General features: G+C 43.5%; 1 protein-coding gene across 1 annotated transcript; it reads left to right on the plus strand.

The window, feature by feature from the left end:
- LOC120836925 lies at positions 1 to 25,854 on the plus strand. Its single transcript, XM_040206027.2, has 6 exons — positions 1 to 87; positions 6,615 to 6,750; positions 9,383 to 9,528; positions 12,906 to 13,090; positions 17,511 to 17,673; positions 25,588 to 25,854. The coding sequence occupies exons 1-6, from the start codon at positions 1 to 3 to the stop codon at positions 25,852 to 25,854; spliced, it is 984 nt and encodes a 327-aa protein (XP_040061961.2).
- The last annotated feature ends 195 nt before the right edge of the window (positions 25,855 to 26,049 follow it).

Here is a 26,049-nt window from a genome sequence, read left to right on the forward strand (position 1 = left end):
ATGGAGGAGCTCACGGACATCGACCGCTCCCTGCATCGGCCGCTCTTCACGTACATCTCGATGCGTTACAAGCGCCTCGTCTCCATGGTGCGTCGCTCTAGGGATGCGCTCTTGCCGAATCTACATTTTGTACATGGCTTGCTCGGGAAGCTTCTAAGCGCAGACAGAGACGGACACAAGAAGGAGACACTAAGAAACGCTTGTCCGTGTCCCCTTCTTCGCGTCCGTCTTTGAATTTGCGCACACAAGTTTCTAAGAATCATGCGCCAACTAGCCTAAGGACAATTGTCGTTAAAATACGCTACTTGCTGCTGACGTCATCGCTCCGATTTGGTGGTCATTACTACGTCTTCGTGTCGAGAAGGAGTAATTGGGTGGTGCGGAGCGTGTGCTGCAAAAGGAATGCGCTCGACAGCAATGCCACAACAAAAACCGCTAATGCGACGTAACAATGATCATGATGTAGAATACCCGAGACTGTGGTAAAAGCTGGGAAACTTGGTCGAAAAAAAAAAAAAAAAAAACAGGGGAAAAGCTACGTATAGGACATGTCGAACATGCGGGGGTGTCCTGTCAGCGATACATCATCTACAAATGCGAGATGATACTGCTCGTGAGACTTTGCATTGCGTGACTGCTAGGCAATGCGTCTTCCACGCTTGATAGGGCGACGAGATTAAAGACCCTTGATAACATTCATGCTTCGCGTTTCTTTCGAGTACTGACAACCATTGTTGTGAGAACCCGTGACACCATATGGAATAAACAAACCCTGTGAAGATCCTTCTCTCCCTCCACCTAACGTTGTGACACTCGGATGGCGCAAACTCGACAATAGATGGTAAGCCAAATTAAAGTCACTGACTGGATCCTGGGAAAGCGTCGCCAAGCTCCTCGTATGGCCGCCATTTTGGTTCATGGAATGAACCGTTTCTCCTCGACCTCTTCAGTTTTGGTGAGCCCGTGTAAATTTAATGAAGATAAATATCTTTATGAAGACTTTTCTTGCATGCCGAGATTTTGCTACCCGCGCACGGGCGAAATACGCGCACATCGTAGCGCCATCACAAGCGCGGCGTCGGTGCCATGGACGCATCCAGAAATACTTTTCCTGTCTTGAATTATGCGAAAACAACAATATCTTTGTAAGAGATCTGGAGAGATAAGTATGATTGATAAGTTGTTCGCATGACGTTTATATTGGAGAGGAACGCTTTCAGTACGAGGGTACTCCATAGAGATCTTGGCGCGACCGGTTCAGAACGGCCCTAGTGAAGATTTGAATGGACCGAAATGGCGATTTCCATGGCAACTAATATCAATCAGCCAATCATCTTGCAAGGTTTGTCGTCTGCATGTTAGTATTTGTTTGTGTTCGGCTATCGGGCAGGGAAGGCAATGGCGCTTCATAGAACATAAAACATAGCTTCATTTTCACAAGTACCAATGCCCAAAGTAAAACTAACGAGCCTGTATAAGCCTCAAGGGCTTGTGTACTTAGCTCGGCATGTGAAGAAGTCAAAGTATAATTCAATATTGGGTGTGTCTATTTACCTTCAAGACCATGCTTCAGAAAAACTCAAAAATTTTGACGAGAGAATTATTCAAAAAGGAAATAAACCTCAATAAATTTGATACATGATAACAAAATAAAGGCAAAAAATGACAACTCATATTATTGTAAATTCTGCAGCTGAAGTTTCCCTATGGCACACGCAGTGTAAAAGTATAAGTGCGTCCGATGCGTCGTCAATCCTGATCTGCCCCGGAGATACGAGCAAAAAAAGTGTTGCAGTCATCAATCGTTTTTTTTTTTTTTTTTTTTTTTTTTTTTTTTGCGTAGCAGGCGCAATTGACTTATCGATTATATCGTCAATTGAAAGACGTTATGTTCCCCTTTGAACCCGATTGATTAACTCCCAAGTTTTCGCAGTACCAAAACGATTGTTTTACAAATTCATTTTTGAAATATCTACGCTTAGAGAAACGAATTAGTAAGGTGCATGCTTTATTTCTTGCAATTTTGAACTTCTTTTCAGTCATAAATTTCTTGGCGAAAGTTCGCAACATTTTCGGAGGAAGTTTTTATAATTTATTGCAGATAAAACTTCAGGCGTAAGCCATTCTTGGTCAGGTTGACTTTTTTTTATCACATTTTTTGTGCACAATGATGAAAATCGACTCTTTTTGAAATACTGCCCTCAGCTGGCGGCTTTGGAACCCCTGCACAATGGCGGACTAAAACATGAACGTCACGGCACACTGGAAAAAACACACCCACCGAAAAAGTTGATGAGCGCAGTGACGCTGCACTTTCGACGCTGCTTAATTGGCTCGTCAACTCGTAGTGTTGGCCGCGCTCCGACGTTTGTTATCTTATGGAATGGCTTGCACGTTCCTCGATGCAATTGATCCGCCATTGTGCAGTGGTTCCGGCCTTTTAATAATCGGCACGTGAATTTCGAAAGGGGTCTATTTCAAGAATAAGCCCATTAACGTATCGTACAACTTTGGTGCTTCTACCGGATTAAAAAAAACATTCCAGTCATAGTTATTTCTTATTTTATCGAACTGCGCTTGATCAGTTATTGTTATTTCTTTCATCGATTTATTTGTGTCGTTCACTTTGGGTTTAGACCTTATCTGGCGAGCTAGAAAGGAATGATTCGCTAATTTTGCGGATATTGCTGCGGCTTCTATGGTAATGCAAAAATTATTATATTAATATGGTTAATACACGACGAAACCATTTTGTCGCCCAACAATTCTTCCCGAGTTGGTACCTGTATTACATTTTCGATACCGTGGGTTGCCATTAAATTAAGATAGTCGCATACTATATGGCGTGACGAATTCATATTTATATTAAAGTTGCCTACCAACCATAGTTGACTTATCTGGCTCAGTTCTGATAGCGATTTATCAAGTTCTTTAAAAAACAAGTTCCCGAGGACGAAAGAAAAATCTTGGCAGCTTATCTTGAGACCTATGCCCTCCGCATGCGTCATTGTTAGTCATCTGACACGTATTAAATGTTTTTTTAGATAAACACATATACCCCCTACCACATGCTCATGTAATTGCTGATCTATCATAACAAGGAATTAAAAAAAAGAGTTGTCATTTCCTCAATAATATATATCTCAGTTATAATGAAAGCATTTATGATCGTGCCTAAGTCTCCTACTACCACTATAAACTAATCCAAATATTTTCTAGTGCCTCATATTGACATGAAACATACTGAACGAAACATTCGAAGCCTCTTTGAAATTATTTTTAAGTAACGAACAGTTTAAGAACTGAAAACAATTCATGGAAGCACCTACAACATCGCGTCCAAATCTGTAACTCAGTCAATCCGCAACAGCGACAATCTACGTTTTTCCTCACGAAGATCTTTCCGTTCTTTACCCATGTGAATTTGCATTGTTTTTCTTTTGACCTTTTCCTGACCATCCAGAACAATTTGCGGCTTTGCTTTGTAAGGTTTTCGTTAAAAAAAGGTTTTGGGAAAGTAGCAGCCAGAGAAAGCTCACGCAGCCTGCACGCGCGCCTAGCCAGCAATCTTTTACTTCCTTCGTGATGAATTTAATCAATACTATTGGAATCAACCCTAGTTTAGCGGAAAGTCGCTGCACTCCGAGAATATCTTTAACATCGAAGTTTGGCAACCCCAGTTTAGCTGCCAAGTCGCTTATTCGTTGTCTGAGATTTTCGTCCGGTAATGTCGGCAGCTCGTGAATTTCCGAGTTTGAAAGACGACTGTACTGTTTTCCGTTATTGATTTCGTCTCGCAAAAGCTGAATCATCTCTGGTTGGTTTTTCATGGTTTCCCGCAGTTTCTTCGTGTTCGACTTCGAGGTCCCTTATCTTCTTTCATTTTCCGTCGTGCACTATGGCACAGAGCTGTATTTGACTGATAACCATTTGCTTTCCATATCCGGCGTGTGAGCTTCTGGTCCCTCTACTGTAGGTTTAAAAGTTAATAGATCATCGTCTACGCTTGCCTTCATTGCCGGCAGAGCCATCAAGTTTTTCCAAAAAAAAGATTGAAGCTGAGCTGAGACCACTGTTTGACCATCCAGCGGCGTGTTCTGCCAAGAAGTCACTCCACTTTGCGATCCGCCTCTCTTATCCTGCGTACGACAGGTTTTACAACGCCATTTTCCCGCTTTGCTTGCCCCATACTTGCCAAGGAAGTTTCCGTAACTCCCACACAAGACTGGCTTAAGTGATGCCCATTCAGGCACACTGAGCCGGTCAAACATTTCTCGTCACCGGGAATCTCTGCAAGATATGCTACACAGTCTTTCACTCCAGACATAGTATAAGCGCACTACTTTTGCAGGATCCAGTGATTTTAAGTCAAATTACCCAAGCATCAAGGAGAATGCTGGGAACGTATAGGTGCACGCGCTGCACGCTCTCGTTTTATCTGTGCAGAAGATCCGAAGTAAAGGCCAATTCTCACATGCAGCGAAGCGCTGATGTAGCGCTGCTCACGTGCCGTCAGCTACTTATTGTCTGCCGTGAAACAGTTTTGACGGTGCGATACAAAGCTGGTGAACGCTCCTGTCAGCATGCGCTTAGCGCGAGGTCAGAGCTATGCCTGTGGCGCTCCGCTGCATGTGATTTTAACGTTGAAAGAATTGGCATTTTCTGCTTTTGATATTGTTCACCGTGTCACAAATGGCAGAAAACACACCCCCTTTCATCGAAATGTTGCGATTCCGCTGCGTAATAGCGAGGCAAAAATTAGAATATTTCCCGACCTGCAGCCACGAGCGGCGGCCATGAGAAACAAGCGGCGTGACGTCACTTGGGTAGTTGTAGAAAAGATAGCAAGTTGTGCGAATACCTGCTCGATGAAAGGTAACTTTTTTATAAATCTTGTCGCTCCAACATATATATAAATGCGTCAAAACCCTGGTATCATCGACAAAACTTTTATTATACGGAGTTTTAGTGGCGCCATCTATCCTAGGTTCACAAAACCGCGAACAGCCGCCAGAAGCCGGAGGGGGAGGGGGACAGCGCCGGACGGGCAAGGACGGGTATGGCCGGACCCGGATGAGACTTTCCTCCTTTCACCGTATATTTCGCGGGGCGCCACGCCAGCACGTGGTCACGCGGTCGCGAGCGGATGAGTTCTCGCTGCTCGCTGATGGCTCTAGAGTAGGAGTCTCCAAACCCCGGCCCGCGCGCCAAATCCGGCCCGCGGAGGTCTTCCGACCGGCCCGTGGCTGGCTGCAATCCTCCCGATGGAGCATGGCCCACGGCCCACTTTCAGCACGCCCGCTGCTAATGGCGAAAAAATAGGCGCGTGTGAAACGGCGCCGCGGCGCGCACCAACCGCGTACGCGATGTTATCAGAAAAAAACGAGAGAAAACTGCCTACCGTAAGCCGTGTCCTCTGGTCATATTAGTAATTGGACATTGTCATTAGCAGAATCCACACTTCTAGTCCCCTGCTCCATATCTGGGTAACTAAGTACGTTAAAGTTAATTTACGTCCCTATGTATATTGTGCTTGGTGTGCTGTGTCGTAGCTATTAAATATTGTCAGCATAACTTATATCGTTCTCACTAGTCTTCTGCCCTGTGTGAACGTGCCAAAGTTCCTATGCGCTCTGGTTTATGCTGGTATGTTTTCTGGGCTCCAATTATTGTGGGATGTCATAAGCAGCTAAATGATTAAATTTCATAACAAAGTGAATGCATTCATCCACCTTGAAATCTTTTTTGTTTTATGTTTACTCTAACTTTAAATATTGTATATTCAAAGGCTTAGATATCTAGGATTATTTATTTAAATTTTCCTCATTTACATCTGCCCATTTATATTTCCGGCCCTCGAGACAGAGACAGAGCCTCCATCCCGCCCCTTAGCCAAAAAGTTTGGAGACCCCTGCTGTAGAGAGAACTTTTCCGGAACCCCGCACCTACTCAAGTGACGTCACTGCGCACGTGACCCGGAAGACGATGTACGAGTTGAAAGGCGGCAAAAACCTGGATCTTTTTCACTTTTTTAAATGAAAACTAGGGTGTCCAGGCAAAATCTGTTTTCTGTAGTTCACTGCAGAAGTGTCAGGCATCAAGCCCTGAAATTGTTGCACAGCTCCTTTAATGGCCAGAATAAGTCGTCGATGAATGAAGTGCGTGCGAGGTGCCATTTTTTCTGGCTTTTCTTTTTTTCTTTTTTTTTTTAGAACAGCTACTGCTGCAGGCGCGAGCACGCGCATCGCTTGTAAGTAATTAATCAATCGATCAGTTTATTTTTTTTTTCAAGGGGTACATACTCCTTGAAATGGTACCTTGGCGCAAAAGGCGATCGTGTCGCCTGACTGGGCACCAAGGTCACGCAAGCTCTTTGGTGCTTGAGTAATTTAGCAAAAGGTCTATTGGGCCCGAGCCCAACACCAAACGTCGCTCGACGCGTTGACTGGACACGAGACCCCACCAAACTTCAAAGCCCATTTGATATAGGGAAAGTTTTGCGAGGCATTGTGACGCACTTTTAGGCATCTCGAGTTACAGGTGAGTGCGGCGTGCGTATTCTCGACCGCAAATGGCCAACTTGGATGTCCCCTGCTGTGTATACGCGCTCGCAGGTGATGGACAACGCGAGCGAACCGCTGTCGGTGAACGAGTCCTTCATGGACACGACCAACGTGTCTTCTTCGGAGATCGACTACGAGAAGGCTACGGACGCGGAGTCGGCTTACGGCTTCAGCGGCTATTCGCGCTGTAAGTATTTATACCTGCTCCTGCTGCCGACGAGTTGCACCCAATGTGCGTCTGAGGTGATGCTATAATGCGCCCATAACTACTACATTATGTCAAATTGTACTCTGAGAAAAATGCCCGGGCATCGACTTTTCCACAGTGCACTCGGAGAGCCAATCCGAATGATTTAAGAAGTCAATGACAACAGTGAAGAAACGCTTTGACCAATTCGTAAACTCGAGCTGTGAGGCTGAGATCTCACGTCTTCGTACCACACTGAGATTCATAGAACAGACGTCACCAGTCGGTCAATACCATTTTTGACCGATTGGGGCTTGTTACGTATATAGAAATTATTGGTCAGGCGTCTTCTGTATTGAAATGACCTTTCCACTTTTTCCAGATAACTTTTACATTGAACCGTCAATGTTCACTAAATGCCGGTCGTAGGCAGGCGGTCTTGCGACGAAGCAACGCTGCGCCGAGTCGGAGTGCCTGCTAGGCCTATATTCTGATCAGCTCGCTTCGTCGGAGTCGGTGGATTCGTGGCCCTTGTCGCTTTTCTCGGGTGTTGGTGGATCCAGCGTTCTTGTTCGTCGTGGTCTGTTTTAAGTACTGTTTTCTTGCTGCTTGAAGTCGGCACGCGCGAGAAGAACACGTAGAAAAATAAACGTTCGTCGGTCGTCGCGATCCAAGTAACTGAAGTCGGCCCTACCCTACTGCGCACGCCAGCGTCGCCAGATTGGAAAGATGCTTCGGCACCAAATTCTGACCGGAAGTTCACCAGATTTCACCAGCACTGAAATATTGCGTCTATTAAGTATTTCCAATTCCTTCAGCTTTTTTACACATGCACTCGCAAAGGGATAGCTTTCAGGTGGTTCACTAATGTAAGGCATCGCAGCACAATAGAAAAGGAAGAAAGCAGACATGTGGCGCATTATCAGCATTGTTACTTTTTGGTATACCATGTTTATGAGATGCTTGTGCTGGGTAGTCCTTAGACGGAAAATTCAAATTAATGAAGGCCATCGACACGTAAGAAAGACCATATAAAGTTGCACCTAAAGATACTCGCAATCTAAATTAAGCATACCTTCTCTGCTCAGCAGTAAGAAAAAGAAACGCACAAGAACGAAGTAGAAATACAACACCGTGATAACGTTCAGTTCATAACAGGTTTTGAAGTCAAGCTTCAAGAAAAAAACAACTGATAAGCATGACATCCAGTCACATAACACTTAACTTCACACAAAGTCAATGCCACACTGGCACGGACTATCTCTTGACACATAAAGCACATCCATCGCTGATATCCATAAGAATATGGAACATAAACAAATAGGTTACATAAATACACTAACAAAAGGCTAACAAAACGAGGTAAATTTGATTAATGCAAGTGACAAGCCATTTCTCAAGATTTTTCACCAGTTTCACCAGATATTGTCTGGTGTAGCCGTTCCGGTACATCAACACCAGTAGCCCCCCAATTTCACCAGATGTTCTAAATCTGGTGCCGAATTTCACCATCTGGCAACGCTGGCGCACGCGCAGTAGTTGCTTCGTTTACCACACGATAGATGGCGCTTGGCTCTAAGCATTATCAATTTTGGCAATTTTCGCCACACATCTCTAATTATGCTACAAAATGTGGATCTGAATATTATTTAACGAAACTTTTAGGAAACATTCGCCGGCTATTTATTGTTTACGATCGCGGTGCTGGTGAGGTAGGCTCTTACCCAATAGGCGACGTGGATTCGGCTGACGTGCTCCGTTTCCGCGGATGCATCGTAGTGAAAAGGCCGAGCATTTCGAAGGAAAGAAGGCGCAAAAGAGTCCAGTTTTCTTTTAAAAGTTCTATAGCAAATAATTTTTTTTGGCACCCTATTTTTGTGTTCTTGTGTTTCTTTTCACACCTTTTACGACGTGCGGTGGATGAAATTCGCTTTTAAAATCATTTCATGGTCCCTTTAAGCTTCGTCTGTATACTATAGCACTTATTCGGTACGCCTCTTCTGTATAGTTACTGGCCAAGCTTCGTCAGCGTATAGTAGTTGTTGGTCACTCTTCTGAATATACATCAGTTATGGGGCGTCCGCGTGGTTTGTGGGAAAGTAAAAACACGCGGATTTTTTTTTTCCTTTTTGTCTGCTTTGTGATCGGACCACGCGCGATGCTTATTAATTGATTGCCCTGTGGCAACTGCCGAAGTGATTGTCTTACCTGCAGCGTACATCGGGTACCTCGCATCCAGCTTAAACCCGAATTTTCCCAAAATCTCCAAACCGAACAAGTTTTATCAAAATCAAATTTGACCCGATGTCTCCCAATACTCTGAGAGTGTGCCGAATTATTGAGCCTTGTTCATTTAAAACCATGCAAACATATGCAAAACAACAGCCGTAGTTTTAGCACATAATACGTTATTTCGCAAGGACCAGGCTGATTTCAATCCGAAACAGCCGCCCAAAGTTTGTTACGGCAGTACAGTTTCTCTGAACCCCATGTCATTACACGTTCCTACGACTTACTAGCCTCAAATGCTAAGGGGCTAGCTCGCCCGAAATATTTGAATTGAGCCCAGAAGCCAAAGAACAATCCGCCCCTTCGTCGAAATAAATTTTAACGCTCCCGTTTCGTCATGCAGCCATGACCGCAACCAGGAGTCGAAGGGCAACGGAGAAGCTCGACCTGATCCTGTTCCGCAAGAAGAGCTTCGGCCGCTACTGGGGCTTCGGGGTCAACCTCGAATCCGTCGTGGGAGAAGGCGGTGCCAACTTCTACATCGTCTCGGTAAGTATTTGAAGCTCCGACAGTGTGCGTTAATTTGCCTTTCGTGCATTTCTTACTTCGGCCGCCAAGCCGCGCCGGTTTGTGCTCCACGTTTGGATAGCTAGGCGGTAGCTCCGTTTATGTCCTTCACGTCTTTTCCGCTGGATGGCGTCGCCTCCTCTGTGGTTACGAATACCACGCTGCCCTATAGGTGGAAGAGGAAGCGCAACTCCCAAATATAAAAGGTAAAAATTCAAAATGATTCAGTGTTACTACCTGAGTTGTGGAATGTGACAACGTAACATATATCAAAGGGCTCCTGAACTCCCGTTCATCCATTACAAACAATTCTTTATTAAGACTGGTCGATTAAATGACCAGGTTAAAGTGAACGTGGACACAATGCTCGTGTCCAATCACAGCACTGTGTTTCGAGCTTTGACAAAAAAAAAAAAGATACCGTAGGAAAACTTCTTTAAACGTATACACTTCCTGACCCTTCTTGCAATCGTGAACTACAATGACTCAAATCATAGATTATTTATTGTCGATCATAGCTGTGTGTTCTGTGAAGGGTGTCAAAACTAATTTTTTGTCGGTTCGGTTCGAGTTAGGGTTAACGGCTTTCGGTTTAGTTCCGGTTCAGTACCGCGAGCAAAAATAATGATTCAAACTGGTTTGAACCCATTCAGACAGGTTTGAACCGCTATATCGAGAATGTATTTTCCACGTTGTTTAGGCAATAGGCACTATTTCCGCCGTGAAAGGAGTTTTGTTATCGTTCATATAATTCACTTTTATCTACAGCTACCAATAATTAAAAAAATGTTATTTAATTTAAATGCAGCAGTAAAATACAGTCTAGATTAACATACAAAACGTCGTGTTTATACGACTCATCATCCATTTGTTTACTGCAGTCATATATTTTACCAGAATTGAAAGGTTGTCACGAAGTGGACTATAGGTCGCCTAAAATACCCGTGACAGGTACAACTTTGCGTTACAGTATTAAAAGTTGAATCATAGTTCTGCTCTTGAACTAAGAAATAAATTACAGAGCATAAAATCATGGAATGGGCACCTCGTCGCCATATATATCGTAATGTATAGTTTACAAAATACGTTTCACAGTATATATAATGCCGACGCAACTGAGTATAAGCAGTAATCATCATCAAAATGTCACGAAAGTTTTAGGACAAGCCTTTCTAGTCTACCTTTTACAGAAACACTAAGCGGCAATCCCTTTACGATCAGCAGACGAAGAAACATGCCGAAAAGAGTGATCAACATTGTTCAAAAATGATGTAATAACAGACTTCGATACGTTTCAGAAGTTATGTATGTGTCAGGAACACAGTTATTTGAATCAGCTTCAAGATCAGATGTTTGTCTAAGGCTCTCCCAAATCACGTATAGCTATAAACCGACGGAAGGTATTTGCAAAGCATCTTGCAGATCGTTCGGGGGTGCATTTACTTATGATGTATATCTTTAAGGTGATCGTCCTTTTACTTATGCTGCCAAGTCACCAGTTAAATATTTTTATTAATATTATTATCATCAATACATTTGTCTGTATGAGGTTCACATATAACCGCTTGAGACCGACACAGGAGGACGATACTCGAAAATACGCCAGTTGTTTAGCCGATTTGAGGAAACGCGCTTTTTTGTTCGATATTTGGCAGTGTGAAACACAAGGTCGCGGTGTATACAAAAAAAAAAAAAAAAAAAAAAAAAGTACTTTGTGCTCACGTGATCGGTCTGAAGGCGAATACACGAAATTTGTACGAACGAAATACACGTGCTGTTTCGAGCGCATGCTCAGAACGAGCTCTTATAAATAGGCTGCTAAGACCGGCACGCTCGATGGTGCGGAATGCACGTTGCAAAAGAACTGTGGAAGCTCGCCATCAGCACGGCTCAGAATTCGCGCACACAGATATGCACACAGATATGCAAAAATGCGCACACAGAGACGCGCATTTTTAGCGCGTGTGTTCGTTCTGCGGAAAAACACTTCAAAGCAGCGACCTCCAGCTTTCGTGTTTGTGGCATTGGGTGGCGGTTGCTCGTACCTTTGATTCGAGCACGGGCGGAGCCCGCACCCGTATGACCCGCGATCCGCAGTGCACGATCCACGAAAATACCCCTAATGCCTGAAGTTGTCTTCTGCGTTCCTAAATGATAGAGTAAAGCTATACGCACTCCGTCGGCCGGAAAGGGCTATACGAACCACACGAAACTCGTATAAAACGAATGGTTACAACGGGTTTTCTAAGTGGTGGCATTGCATACCGACGCCAGAACCGTATATTGGAAGAGTTTAACCAGTGGGTGGTGGCGACGAAGGCGCCGGAGAGGAGAAAAGTAAATGAAAGGGAGGGGAGCGCCGAAGGAGCGAGAGAGAAAGAAGGGAGCAGGGAAGACACGACCGCCATTTTTTCGCAACGCTGTCGGAGACTGGTCAGAGAAGAGCACTGCTGAGGCTACGCGTCGTCTGCTACGGATCGACTTCTTTTTCGCCTGAATAAAAGTTTGTGGCCATACGCCGAAAAATCTTCATTTATTAGCTTTTTAACCCACCGAGCAACAACAGTATGTCATTTTCTTGCCAGAGCCAGCGATATAAAAGGAAATAATCGAGATTTAGATGCCGATCCCACGCATTCCGCAGGGAGAATAAACGAAAATGGCGGCCCTCCCCACTCAGCTGGGAGCAGCCGGGAGTTCACGCGTGTAAGCGTTGTGAATGTGTGTGTGTAAGCGTTGTGAAGAGTTCACGCGCGTGCGCTCATGCCTCTTGCTCTGCGCTGCGTGCTGATTGGCTCACTCGGGAGGAGAGCGTTACGGCGGCGAGATCATAGACTGACCAAGCTCTCCCCATATACGGCTCTGACTGACGCTAGCTGACGCAGGTTCGACCCGTAATGTGGGCCTACTTTTTTTTTTTCTCTCAAACATTTTGTTTTGTCGAGACATTTGTCAATATTTACGACATTTCATTTTTACGATCAACACTGGAAAAAAAAGTGAAAAAAACGAATGCCGTCGACGAAACTTCGCAGAACTAAGTGGTATGGAACTCTCTTTCCGGAGGTGCCATCGCGGACAACGGGGCTTGGGTTGCCGGCTGGTCGCCGCGAAGCGGCGTTTACGGGTTAAATTTTGTAATTAGCAGCTGCACACTGTCGCCGTGAAGCGGCGTGAACGCAGGGGGGGGGGGGGGGGGGGGGTGTTAACGAGCCCCCCGAAGATACACGCGCCGTTCGAAAAGGGTGACCCAAATGGCATGAGCTCTCCGCGTAGTGCATATAGCCATTTCCAGCCGAAGTGCACGACGTAGTGCGTATAGCTTTACTCTAATTGATATACCAATAATCTGCCCGCAGAGCGTGAAGCGCGGCAGTCCAGCGCAGCGCTCCCAGATCCTGGAGGGCGACGTGGTGATCGCGGTGAACGGCACCAAGGTGTCCGGGCTGCCCATCAACATCGTGCGGAAGATCATGAACTCATCCGAGGACCAGCTCGTCCTCACCGTGCTGTCGTCCAACCCGTACAGAATCATGAACACAAGGTAATGCAGGGCGACTCTGGTCAGCCGGACACCCGCGTTCCTTGTGAACTGGCTTCGGCCATTCCGCGTCTCAGTCAGTGGTAAATTAAAAGAGGGAAATCCAAACGGTCTCCCCCCTCCCCCTTTGAATTCCGCATCTGTTAAATTTCAGGGCTGGGAAAGAGGGGGGGGGGGGGGGGAGGGGTTCAAAGATCTGGTACGTTGACTCCCCCGGGAAACCCCCTGCATCCGCCCCTGGACAAAAGCTAAGGGCCACCAGGTTCAATTGGGCCAAATAGAAACCATATTGCTGCGAAGATGCGTACGTTGAAGCCATATTTCACGTGGTCCTAAGTGGCCAGTGATTGCAAAAATACTCAAAAAGCTGGGAGATGTCATAATTAAAATAAGAAAACTTTCATCCTCTCCACTCCGGTGAAGAAGGAAGACTGAGCGAGGCTGTACTATGGTGGGAATGAATTAGCGGCCGGCCGCAAGTTGGCAAGCCAGAGTGGAAAGGCTGGAAAGGTTGCCGCCATCTATGAGCGACGGCGGCAACCAAGCCGGTTGTCTGGTTGCCGCCGCCGCTCATAGATGGCGGTAACTGTCCAGAGTTTTGTGTCATCATTTGTTTGCTGACGTGCACAATCCTGGGAAAACTAGCCTCTAACAGCTCCGCTGTAATAGCCATGTGATTGGTCCAACGATCAAGTAGCTTCCACTGCACTGTCAGCTTAGGGGGGGAACTGAGTATAGCCAGCAACTGAACCCAATACGCACGCGGTTAACTGGAGACTGCAAGGATCAAGAAACAAAAATACTGACAACTTAAAAGATTCAAGCTCATCTGCGATCTATTCACCAAGACGCATGTTTGAATCCAAAGAAGGAACAGAAGACCTATAGCCCCAGAGCGTTTGGTGGATATTGCAGGGGATGGGCAGTATTTCAAATACAAAAACGTATATAAAATACTTTTGAGTGTATTGTGGTCCGTGTTTAATGAAAGATTGAGGAATGGAATTATCAACTGTATTTAAATCTTGAAAAATAATTATCTTAAATACATGTGTTTTGAATACACGTATTTAAAATGTTGCCAAAGTACAATTTTGAGCAGTTTTCTTCGCAATCAAATGCGATAATGGGCACCCTTCTTGATGGGACTCGTATGCAAAGACTGAAACCTGTTCCGCTTTTGAATTTTACAATTATTAACTTCTTACAATTATTGACTTTTTGATTGAGTGATTTAATTTTTTAAGCATGTCTCATTAATGACTTGTTGTTTGAAAAGGCTTTGATGCATAAAAATATATTGGTATTCCTGACGCTTTTTTTTTACCTCCCCATCAAGTTATGATAAACTTTTAGGGCTGCAACATTATTGTAAGAACTTGATTCTTAGTATATATATAAACTTTCTTTTTGCTCTTTTGCTTTGGATAAATTTAGGGTTTGGGTGTTAATCTCTCAGAACGAAATGTATTTGTAAAAGTGTTTGAAGATAATCAAGTACCCTCATTGTATTTGTATATTCTATATAAATACTTCTCTAGAATTAGTAATTAAATTTTTAATAAATACATTTTGTCGAAGTATTTTATATTTGTACTTAAATGCATGTTTGCAAGTATTTTGCCCATCCCTGTAGTATTGTTAAGTCAACTCTCAAAAGAAAAACAAAAAGTGTATCGGGCATTCGTTACACCCGCTCTCTTGTTGTTAAACCTTTGTGACAAGTTTAACAAGACACCCCCCAGCTACCTTTTGGACATCTGTCGAATTCGGGGGGTGTGTATGAGTACTTGACATAATACAAAAATTACTGCTAACTTTCCGCTCCAGAGCTTGGTTTTAGTCGCTACTGAGACTATATAGAAGGCTGCAAATATGGCACAATGCTTAGAAGAAAAAAAAAAAGCTTTGGCAATATGGTTGTTACTTTACAACTGATTGTGAGCGGTGTTTATTGATTTAATAACTCATTAAAAGTAAACAATGGTAAAACAAAAGCTATAAATTTTCGACCCCTCTCCCAAAAAACAAATAAATAATCTAGTCGTAATTAATAAAATTTTAACTATAGCTGTGTCTTCAGTGAAATATTTAGTTGTTTTAAAGCTCTCAGAGTTTTTTAATGTGAACACGTCATGGGATAATCATATAAACGATTTTATTCCGAAGCTAGCTCGTGTAGTGGGAATTGTAAATCGATGTCATTCTGTTTTGCCGGCGAATGTTCAATTACTGATTTATACTTCTTTACTCGTATCGCATTTAACATAATGCCACCTTGCTTGGGGCACGTCAACATTAATGAATACTAAAAAAAAACTCTTTCTCGATAAATTGTGATGTGGCGTTTGATTTTCACACTGCTGAACTATTTGAAAACCTTCAAAATAATTCATGTTTATAAGTTACATGAATATCGATTACGCACGAGTTTTAAGGAGGAAAAGATAAGGTGTTGGTGCTTTTTTGAAAACTAGCGTTGTTCAGAAGGCATTTGCCGTAGTACCCTGTTCGTCGTGCAGAGAAATGGAGGATGGTCACTCAGAGAACAAATTATGGCTTCCAAATGCCTAACTTTACCCTCCCACGTCTGTTAAATTAGTGTGTTTGCAAATAATCTTGAATTTGATAGTCTATAATAACCACTAAAGGCTTGCGCTTTTGTTTTGTTTTTCTTAAATGTGTTTTAGTGATTTTGATCATTTTCAGTGTGGTTTACTTTGCGGAGAAGCGATTTTCAGTCGTTGGTTACAGTCACGCTTTATTTCTGTGTGTACGTTCAGTTATCTGTATTTCCTGCACGCTTGAACGCAGCTGACCATTGTAGGGGTGTGAGGCTGAGCATTGCAGCTGCTTTTTTTCTCCATCATACTCATGAAAATAACGTTATTATTAGTTATATCATAAGCCGTTGCGTCAATATGTACCCCACCCTCGCAGCAATATTTCAGAGCTTACCCTCTCCGAAAAAAAAAAAAAAAAACATGGGCTGTCATCTGTACTACCAATATCAATGACGATCGCACTATGGGTTATATCTCAAAACGTCCCATTCGCACTTGAACCTTGCACATTTCGTCCCATTCTCATTTGGTCCTTCTCGTTTGAACCTTCTCATAAGATCCGAATCGTGTTTTTCGCAACTGGGCCCATTCTCATTTCGCCCGTTATCTGAAAACGTCCCATTCGCATTTTGACCGTCCGCATTTCGTCCCATTCTCATTTGGTCCGCCTTGTTTGAACCTTCTCATAAGATCCAAATTGTATTTTTTGCAACTGGACCCATTCCCATTTCACCCGTTCGCGCTACGACCGAATGACACTAGTTCGGCGTGCTTCTAACGTCGTTATGCCTTCGCGGTTTTGTTGATGAGCCTTAGCTTGCTTGGGCCCCCAACATACCATCAGATATATGTTATGTGTAGAGGTACGCACTGAGAATCGTATATTGACGCCTGCTTCCCTTTCTCTAAGCAAACGAGAGAAAAAAAGCGATAAACGTTTAATTTGGAAACTTTGTTTGAACAGAAATAGCATACATAATAGCAGTGGTTCTCAACCATTGATGTTTCGCGGACGCCTTGTAGAAAGGTGGAGATGATGGAGGACCCCGTTCAGGGTGCGGGGAACAGAAAGGTATAGGTTATTATGATAATGATTTAATAAATGAATATAACTAATTGCTAGTGTGAAGTAGACTTATCTCATTGACATACACACGAGAGTACTCAGTACTCACCCGAAAATAGGAACGTTTCTTCTCAGCGTGAAGAAAGACAACTAATATTGCAGTGCTTGACTGTTGAGACAGGGCTTCGCAGACCCCTAGGATGCCTTCGCAGACCCCCATTTGAGAACCACTGCATTATAGAAGTGGTAGCACTGTCCCAAGTCAGGAGACCTCAAACAACGTGACATTTCGGAATATGATCTGGCTGCGATAAATAGTTGGTCTGTTTTATTGTCAGCTAGTAGCTTTTCACGACGACCTCGACGCACTGCTAAAATCCTTAGGAGAGAAAGTATGCCTGTAGCGTGGCACACGCACACACACACACACACGCGCACAAAATATATCAATGTATTTATTAATATTACCCTAAAAACGATTTTGGTATGAAAAGAGTCAAGTGCGGCGGGTCAAAGCGAGATATTTTGGAGAATGGCTGTTTTGAAAAGGGCCAGGGTAGAAGGGCGAAGCGAGAACGGGCCCAAATGAGGAGAGTTGGAATGCGAAAGGCGAAACGGGAATGGGCCAAATGCGAGGGGCCAAAACGAGAAGATCTTTTTGAGAATGGTTGTTTTGAGAAGGGCCAAGTAAGAAGGGCGAAACGAGAACGGGCTCAAATGATAACCACCCCGCATTATGAACCGTACGTTAAAACAAAGAGACACGTAAGTTATTTCGTCGATCACTTATCAGACAGGACATGAGCGCCATTCTGCGGTCCTGCGGACGCCTGACGATGTCACTGTCCTTGGTGAGGTCCGGCTGCCGCAAGGGTGCTTGGTACGGGTTTACAACCTTCGAGGCCAAAACCTGGGACCAATACGAGAAGGGCTTCAGTCGTCTGCACATCATACAGGTAAAGTACCGCACAAAATTGTCTTCTGTGTAAACCAATGCCACTTCTTTCTTTCTTTTTTTTATGTTGGCTTATTGAGTTGCTAATCATGGAAACTTTCAAATAAAATCTCATTCAAGGTTGATTCATTCAAACGAAGCAACTTAAAAGAAAACCCCATGCAAAGTAGCTTCAAACACGCGCTCGTGCACACGCACCTACGCACTGCATCCCACCATGATTGGGATTAAACGTTGGTCGGATTAAAAGCCTGAACCGCAGTGTACTACTATGGTTTTGTTGTTGATAACCATTCTGTGCAGATACGAGCCTTTGCTTGGCATTTTGGAAGGGAGGAGGAGAGGAGAGAGGGCGCGCGTGCCCGTATCTTTAACTACATTCAGGGTGTCGAACCGGAACCGAATTGAACCTAAAACCGGAACCGAACCGTTATTTTTAGCCGAACCGGAACTGAACCGAACCGAAATCTTTGCCGCCATCTTGGAACTGAACCGGAACTGAACCGAAAAAAAATATAACGGTAACCGGTTCAAAACGGTTCACGGATTTGTTTTTTGTTAGTATCACAAAATAAATATTCGAGAATAAGAAATTGGCAGCTGAATTTCTATATATATTGATCAAATCGTCATATTCAGAACTGCTATGTGTGAGAAATTATGGGTTCTCGTAGTGCTCTTGTTTTGGCAGTAGGATTAATCATGTGTCACGTGGTCACTTGACGTGCATAGTGTCATGTAAAATGATTGGAACGCGTCTCCGACTGGTGAGTTTACCGCGCCAAAAAAGTGGTCCCTCAATGTCCGCTTGATGACATCATAGAAATGTCGTGCTGCCGCCGGTCGCGATCTTGGCGGTGTCCCAGCAGCGGTGGTTCATGTGGCAGACGCCTATTCTGCTGCAGGTCACTCTCCAGTGCGGCAGTTCACGGTAGCTTTGGCAGCCAGAAGTTGGGACGCCATGACGACCGCGACACTCGCGTTCGCTCGTGCTTTTCGCCAGCATTCCTACGACGAACCGCCAGAATCGCGTCATCCGACAGCAGAATACTCCAGCTTTTATGACGTCATTTGGTAACACTTTGGGACTACTGCTAAGAGAGATGGGACACTAAACTCACCAGTCATAAACGCGCGCCAGGCACTCTAGTGTCAAGACATGCTGTCAAGTAATGTCACGTCACTTGGTCCAGTGACCTCATGTGACTCACTTCGTCAAATCGATTTAAATTTAGAACGTCATGAGATTTATTGGCGTTGTTGACATCTTGACGTCACATGACATCACGACTTCGCACCGCAAGTCATGTTGCACCCTAGCGTACTCGCTTGTCATGAGCCGGAGTCGAGTGCTCGGGTTTATGACAGTCAGCATCACCAAACTCTCGCGTAATGAGTCGTGGTCAATTAAAGATAAGAATAGTAGAACCTTAACAATGTCTGAAGCTCACCCCTTTCTCTAATTAGCGTCCGTTCACGTGACCGCTTGTTCTAATTGCGAGGTGAGTGGGGGGGATCGTTTCGTTCCTTCATTTTTTTCTGTGTCTCATCGGTATTACTATTTTTTCAAGTTAGCAAAGTCAGGGATTAGCTTTTTACGGTATTTACTGAAAGTACAAAAACTGTTGACGACCTATTTTACGCCTATAAATCATTGAGGCACCCAAACATGTTTTCGTTGTTCCTGAACTGCCTCAGATAGTTGTCCCCGTGAAGCATTTACGAAATGTATTATTAATTAATCTTATGTTGCATAGAACTACAACTGTGTAAGAGAGGGATATCGGAAAAGAAAGATTCTAGTGGCCTCGGAGGGACATTTGCCCCCAAGCTTCGACCATCTCCGTAGTTTGTTTATTTTTGGGTGCAAAATAAAAGCGATGGAAAATTATCCTAATAATCCGAATTAACACCCACAAACGGAGTAGGGAGTCCCTCAGTAAGAAAAAGTAGTCTCTAAAGGAGCAATAAAAAAGTAAGAAAAAAAAAGAGGGGGGGAGGGGGTACTTTTAAGAGTGTACTGTGTTGTAACGGTTTCTCTGCTCCGCATTTCCGGCATAGACAAGAAAGCGTGGCCACGGAAACAAGCATCTTTGCAAAAGATACTCTAACCATAAAGCGCGATTTCGTGGTGCCAGGTTCTCGCGCCGTTCCTCACGGCGCTTCTCCAAGCAAGAATAATTTGTGTCTCTCAAATACATGGCTTACACTCAAAGTAAACCTTCTGCAGCGTGCATTTTGCATTACCTGTTTTTATTTTCTGACTAAGAGCAATTGCAATAGAGCCTTACGGAAAATCCCAAAAGATTTCGCTGCAGTGGGAATTGTGGGGCTGTTCCGATATACGCTCGTGCCGGCTCGAACGCTTCGTATATTTTAGTAGCGACGCGGTTCATTCTTTTATAATTAGGAGCTTAGAACGCCCAAAAAATAATGGGAACACAAAAAGAGCTCATCGCATTCTCCGTTTTGCTTTCCTTCTGCCTTCTCTGAGTTATTAAACCACAGAACATTAAACCAACGTCGACTTTGTCCCGACCTCCTGATGAATTTCACGTGCCGTACATCGGAACGTCACAATGCGTCAAGCATACAATGGGGACGCCACATATTTCCGGAAAGGTCTATTACCACCAGCATAGTGCGATGACGTCACGTGCAAACCATGTTAAACAGTTCAGTTTCCTTATGAAATGCGATGTTCGCAAAACTAGCAAAAGCAGATAATCGAATTCTATATTTGTGGAGTATAGATAGCAGTCTCGCGATGATATATAGTAGGCAAACAAAATGTTAGAGCGAATGACTGAAAGCACAAAGTTGTAAAGTGAGTGCCAAAAACAAGAGCACGTCAAGGCCGAATGTAACATTAACCTCCCGAGGCGGTATTTCCCGAAGTTTCAAGTTTATGCAAACTGAAAGCCAAATGTAATTTAAGTTAGTGATATAAGAATCTTCGTCTGTCCTTTGGGCTATTTATGTGTAATTAGTATATCATTACGTCTCTACAATTTTTTTTTTTTTTTGCGTTAATGCGTCGTGTATCAGATTCTTTTTAGGATTACCATTTATTTTCGTTCTCTTTCTGCCCATTTCGCCTATTTCACTTCAAATCTATTATATTAGCACAAAGTCCTATTATGCATATCCGGCGACCCGGTGTTTCACACTTCCAAACGGCGAAATAAAAAAAATAAAAAATGTTGCCACAGCCCTCAACCGCTGGTGTATTCGAGTATTGTCCTTCCGTATCGGTCTCAAGCGGTTATGTGACATGGAAAAAGAGTACCGCATAAAAGACGGGTCAGAGAAGAAGTAAAACACAGGACCAGCGCTAACTTGCAACTAAAAGGTTTATTTCGTCTTCTATGCACTACTCTTTGATTACGTCTGTCAACAACTAACGAGCCCGTCAAACCATTATGTTCAGTTATGTGAACTTAATACAGTCACATTTATTGATGATAATAAAACTATATTGAATTACTGACTGAAGGTTTCACAACATAAATGAAAGGTCGATCACCTTGAAGATATACATCATTAGTAAATTCACCCGCAAATTATCTGAAGGATGCTCTGCAGATCTTTTTTGGCATTTTTATCCTCGATAGACCCGAAGCGATTTGCAAGCGTTACTGTGTTCCTCACGCATATCTAACTTGCCAAACATATAGAAATTTGTTATTGCCTCCTTTATGTCATGAACAGCAATTTGATGTGTCTTTGGGCAGGACAAAAACAAAGTCAACAGGGAAGCGTGACGGAACTATGACGATTACGCACGCAGAACGTCAGGGCTGTCATGTTGAGTAGAGCATAAAATACTATTTTGTTCTAGGAACCACCATGAGTTTTCTCTCCAGCTTATGTTTGCTCGAACTAACATTTTCAAGTTGTAATTTTTTCCACGCACTCTATCTAATTTGAACAGACTGCCCTATAATGTTTTTATCTCCCTGACTTCAATAAAGCACTAAATCATACAAACTTGGAAACAGCGCAAAACAAAACACACAAAAAAACAAGGGACAAGAACGATAAGTGACCGAACACAACGCTGACTGGCAACTGAAGTTTATATTTATATTTTCTGTCTCATTTCTGAATTCGAGCGTTCATTGCATATTATCACACCCTTTGCTATTCTCCTTACTACTAGTTATGTAAAACGACGACTGAAATTTTCAAATGTGCCTTTTTTGTATATATATATATATATATGCATCTTTTAGATCGGTACGTTGATCGTTTCTTCCGACAGTCATTGCTATTCTTTTTACCGTTAGTTATGTAAAACGATATTTGAAATATTGAAATGTGTCCTTTTTTATTAATTACATCTTTTGGAAATGTACCCCACACCTGCACGGTCCTAATCAAGGCCTGCAGTATATAATAAATAAATAAATAAGTAAAATATCAGTTAGCAAGTGCGATTCTTATTTTCAAATGGAATTGACTGGCATCTTCCCAAGAACAAACCTCAAAAGCCCGGCTATGCCACTTTATACTATATAAGAAAAATGTTCACTTGAGTACGCGCTATTTTAGGCCAGATTCGACCTGAGTGCGAAGCTGCGTATAAATGATAGTGCACCATTTTGGATCCCTTTTATCGGCATGATTCTTCGCCTGCATCACGGCGCTGAGTGTAAAGGGTGTTAGTTAGGAAAACGAGTGTTGTGATTGTCACCGTTTTTATAAAAGGTATGTCACTGATTCAGAGTGACTACAAATGCATGCGTTTGTCATAAATATTTCAACTGCTTTTAGCTCAGTCGCGTCGTCATCATATACAGGGTGCGGCCATATGGGCTAACACATTTGGCACGCCTTGCGAAATTCGAATTCAAAACGTACATACTTGAAATTGGGCATGCGAACCTTATCTCGCGAAAAGTTTTGATTTTTTTTTTAGAGCTAAGGCCATAGTAAAGTATTAAAAATATAGCGAAAATGGCGATCGTACATTTCCTATGCCCTGTACCGGATGTTCATCGTCTTCACACTGGTTTGTGAGATTGCTCCCAAGTAGGCATTGTTTATATATTTCGTAAGAAGTATTAATTATCGCGATTATCTTGCTCATCGCCAGCTTCTGCTATTGAGTTTCGGCGTTGTTGCGTTCAGCAAGCAACCTGGGAGTGACCTCAGAAACAAGTGTGCAGACGACAAACAGGCTGGTATAGGACACAGGAAATGCAATGCATTTCTAATACTTCACGACCTTAAAATTGAGTTCTAAAGGAACAAGTTGGAGATACAACTTCTTAAAAACTACGTCCGCGCGCCCAATTTCAGATATGTACGCTTGGAATTCGAATGTTGCAAGGCGTGCAAAATATGTTGCTCCTGACGGCCGCTCCTGGTATATTGTAAAACGTATTTTGTAAAGTATATTTTATGATATTTACGGCGACGAGATACCCATTCCATGATTTTAGGCACTGCAATTGATTTCCTAGTTCAAGAACACAATAACGATTCAGCTTTTAATCCTGCGATGCAAAGCTGTACCAATCACGGGTATTTTAGGTGGCCTACTGTACTTCGTGACTACCTTTCGATCAAGGTAAAATATATATAACTGAGGTAAACAGATGAATGCTCAGTCGTATAAACACGACGTTTCTTTATGTTAATCTAGATTTTATTTTACTGTTGTGTCAAAATAAATAACGCAATTTCTTATTTTTGGTACCTGAAAGTAAAAGTAGATTGTACGAAAACGATACACAACTATACAGTTACTCGTTTCACGGCGGAAATAGTGCATATTGGAAAAAACCGCGGAAAACAAATTCTCAATTTATCGGTTCAAACCGGTTTGAACCGGTTCGAACCGGTTTGAACCGTTATATTTTACTCCCCGGAGCTGAACCGGAACTGAACCTAAAGCCGTGAACCCGAACCCGAACCGAACTGATAAAAATTTCGGTTCGACACTCTGACTACATTGCCAAAAAAAAATGTTGTTCATATATCCGCAGAAAAGCAACTCGTCATGAACACAACTAGGAATTGTGCCCAAAAAACAAAATTACCGATTTGCCCTTACATGCGCTCATGCACTTTACAACCCATTTTTAAAGATGCGTACCGAGGAATGAATCCTTACGCAGGCACTAACATATTGATGTAGGTTTGAACTCTTGCGCGGCAATGAATCAAACAAGCAACCTGTGTACTCTCTTTAGAGGGTAACTGGAAAGAAAAAAAGTGTATTTTTAAACAGCCAAATTGGGACTAGCGTGTCAAAAAACAATTTTTCCGCCAAAAACAAATTTTTTTACAGCAATATTTATTGCGCGAGACTGATTTTAGTTTGAGGCTATTTCGTCCGTTTTAAATCGCGCGCCACAAAGTCGGTATTATGCGTCACGTAGTGGCTGCTTTACGTCACGGAGTGTCGTATAACTGTTACTCTGCGCGAGTCAAAATGGCGGGCATTTCACATAGGGAGAAGCTGTGACCCCGACTAAATTACGTCGTGTGGCGTAAACATTGCTAGAAAAAACATTGTTTTTTTGTTTTTTTTGCGGAAGATTTGTTTTGTGACATGCTTGTCCCAATTAGGCTGTTTAAAAAATTGTTGTTTCTTTGCAGTTACCCTTTAATGTGCAGTGCACAACGCTGTCAAAGCTGCTGGTGCGAGCGTGTGGCTTGATCTTGCGGTACCTCAGCACGTGCTCTCGCTCAAATAAGACTCAAGAAAAGAATGACGTTTTGCGCGTTGTTGATACGCCGCGCGAAGTAGTTCCTACTTGACTTGCCTGTCGGAGGGAGAGGCGATGCTTGTGGAGTTTGAAGCGTGTAAAAAATGACATATTTAATCTAAAATAAGCCTACATATATCTTAATTTGCTGCATAAAGGGTAAAATTAAGGCCCGTTCATACTCTTGCAACCGAGTACGACCGAGAGAGACGAGACTCGTTAAAACTTCTTAAAATTTCTTAGGACGAGAGAACACACTGGCAATTTGGCGTTATCTATGCGGTGACCCTGGAACTACATTTCACAAGAGCGAAGGTTTTGCGGTATTTCCGAGGTCAAATGTGCGTAATACCTATAAGAAAGGCTCGTTTATAACGCTGACAAAAGTTTTTCGAGCCAAGAAAGAAAAGATAATGCGCGAGAGAAATAGAAAATATGCCGGACCGCCAAGTTTAACACTGCTACCCAATAGATGGCGCCAGTGTGTCGTCTCGTTGTAACAGGTTTCAAGGACAAGAGTGTGAACGGGCCTTTAGTAATGCTCCACGAGGGCCGGACTTTTTTTTACTACGGTTCTTGAAGTGGAAACGAGCATAGACGATTGCAAGCAAAGCCACTGGCCGCCGCCATGTCTCTGCTCGTGCGGACAAGCCCGTGCAATTTCAAGCTTGCCAAAGCTATGTTCACGAGCAAGCTGCACGTGCTTGCACTCATCGGTCCTAAACTGGGTTTTTGGGAACCCAGGCGCTTACCTCCTTGTGGGTTCAACGGGCTGTCAAGAGTCCGTCCCAGTGCGGAGCCAAATACTGATGCATAACTATGAGACATACACTCCCTAGGGCGTGCATTGTTAAAATGTCTTCTACACTTTTTTTTTACTGAATCAATGTCGAGACTTGGGGCAGTTCCTTGGATCTCAGTCAAGAGAAAAAGGGGTGCCTCGACATTGAAAAGTGTAAGATGACCTCTAGCAGTTTTGACAGCGTTCTGCATTAAGTATGAAACGATGTAGAAGCCTTTGAGGTTTAGGGTTTTAGATGTCCATAAATGGCGCTTAAAAATGTTTAACCTTGCCATTTTCACTGTGTCTCAAGCACAAGGCCCACGCATGCGATAAAAGTCCTAGCCACATTATTTGTGGGAGATCTCCGAAACGTTGTGGTTTCTCCCATAAGACTGGTCCGTTCCTATCGCAGAGGGCCAAGGACGTGCGCATCCGCAACCGGGAACACCACCTGTTCCCTGGAGACATCCTGACGCACGTGGATGGCGAGCCGTCCGACAGGCTGAGCCAGGCCATGCTGCGTCAGTCAATGTCCAGGGCCAGGCCCGAGCTGCTCATCACCATCGCACCGCTGTCGCCCCTCCGCAAGAAGAGGCCGTCCTCGACCCGCCTGCACGAGACCTTCTTGTCCGATGACAGCGCGGGCGAACCGTCCAGCAACGCCGCCATTAATGACTAGCGGCGCAGTCTGATACAGTGATGAGGGACATTTTCCTTTTTTTTTTTTTTTTTTTGCCCCTTATTATTCAGCCTGTTATGACGTCCCCGTCTTCAGTGCTGTGAAACAACCGCAGATCTGGATATTGATACCACCTCGACATTCTAGCCCTTTAGTCATTAGTATTATTATTATTACTGATATATTGCCTCCTCA

This window comes from Ixodes scapularis, unplaced genomic scaffold (genome assembly GCF_016920785.2).
Source record: "Ixodes scapularis isolate PalLabHiFi unplaced genomic scaffold, ASM1692078v2 PGA_scaffold3__209_contigs__length_174095766, whole genome shotgun sequence".
In the NCBI taxonomy this organism is placed as follows: Eukaryota; Metazoa; Arthropoda; class Arachnida; order Ixodida; family Ixodidae; genus Ixodes; species Ixodes scapularis.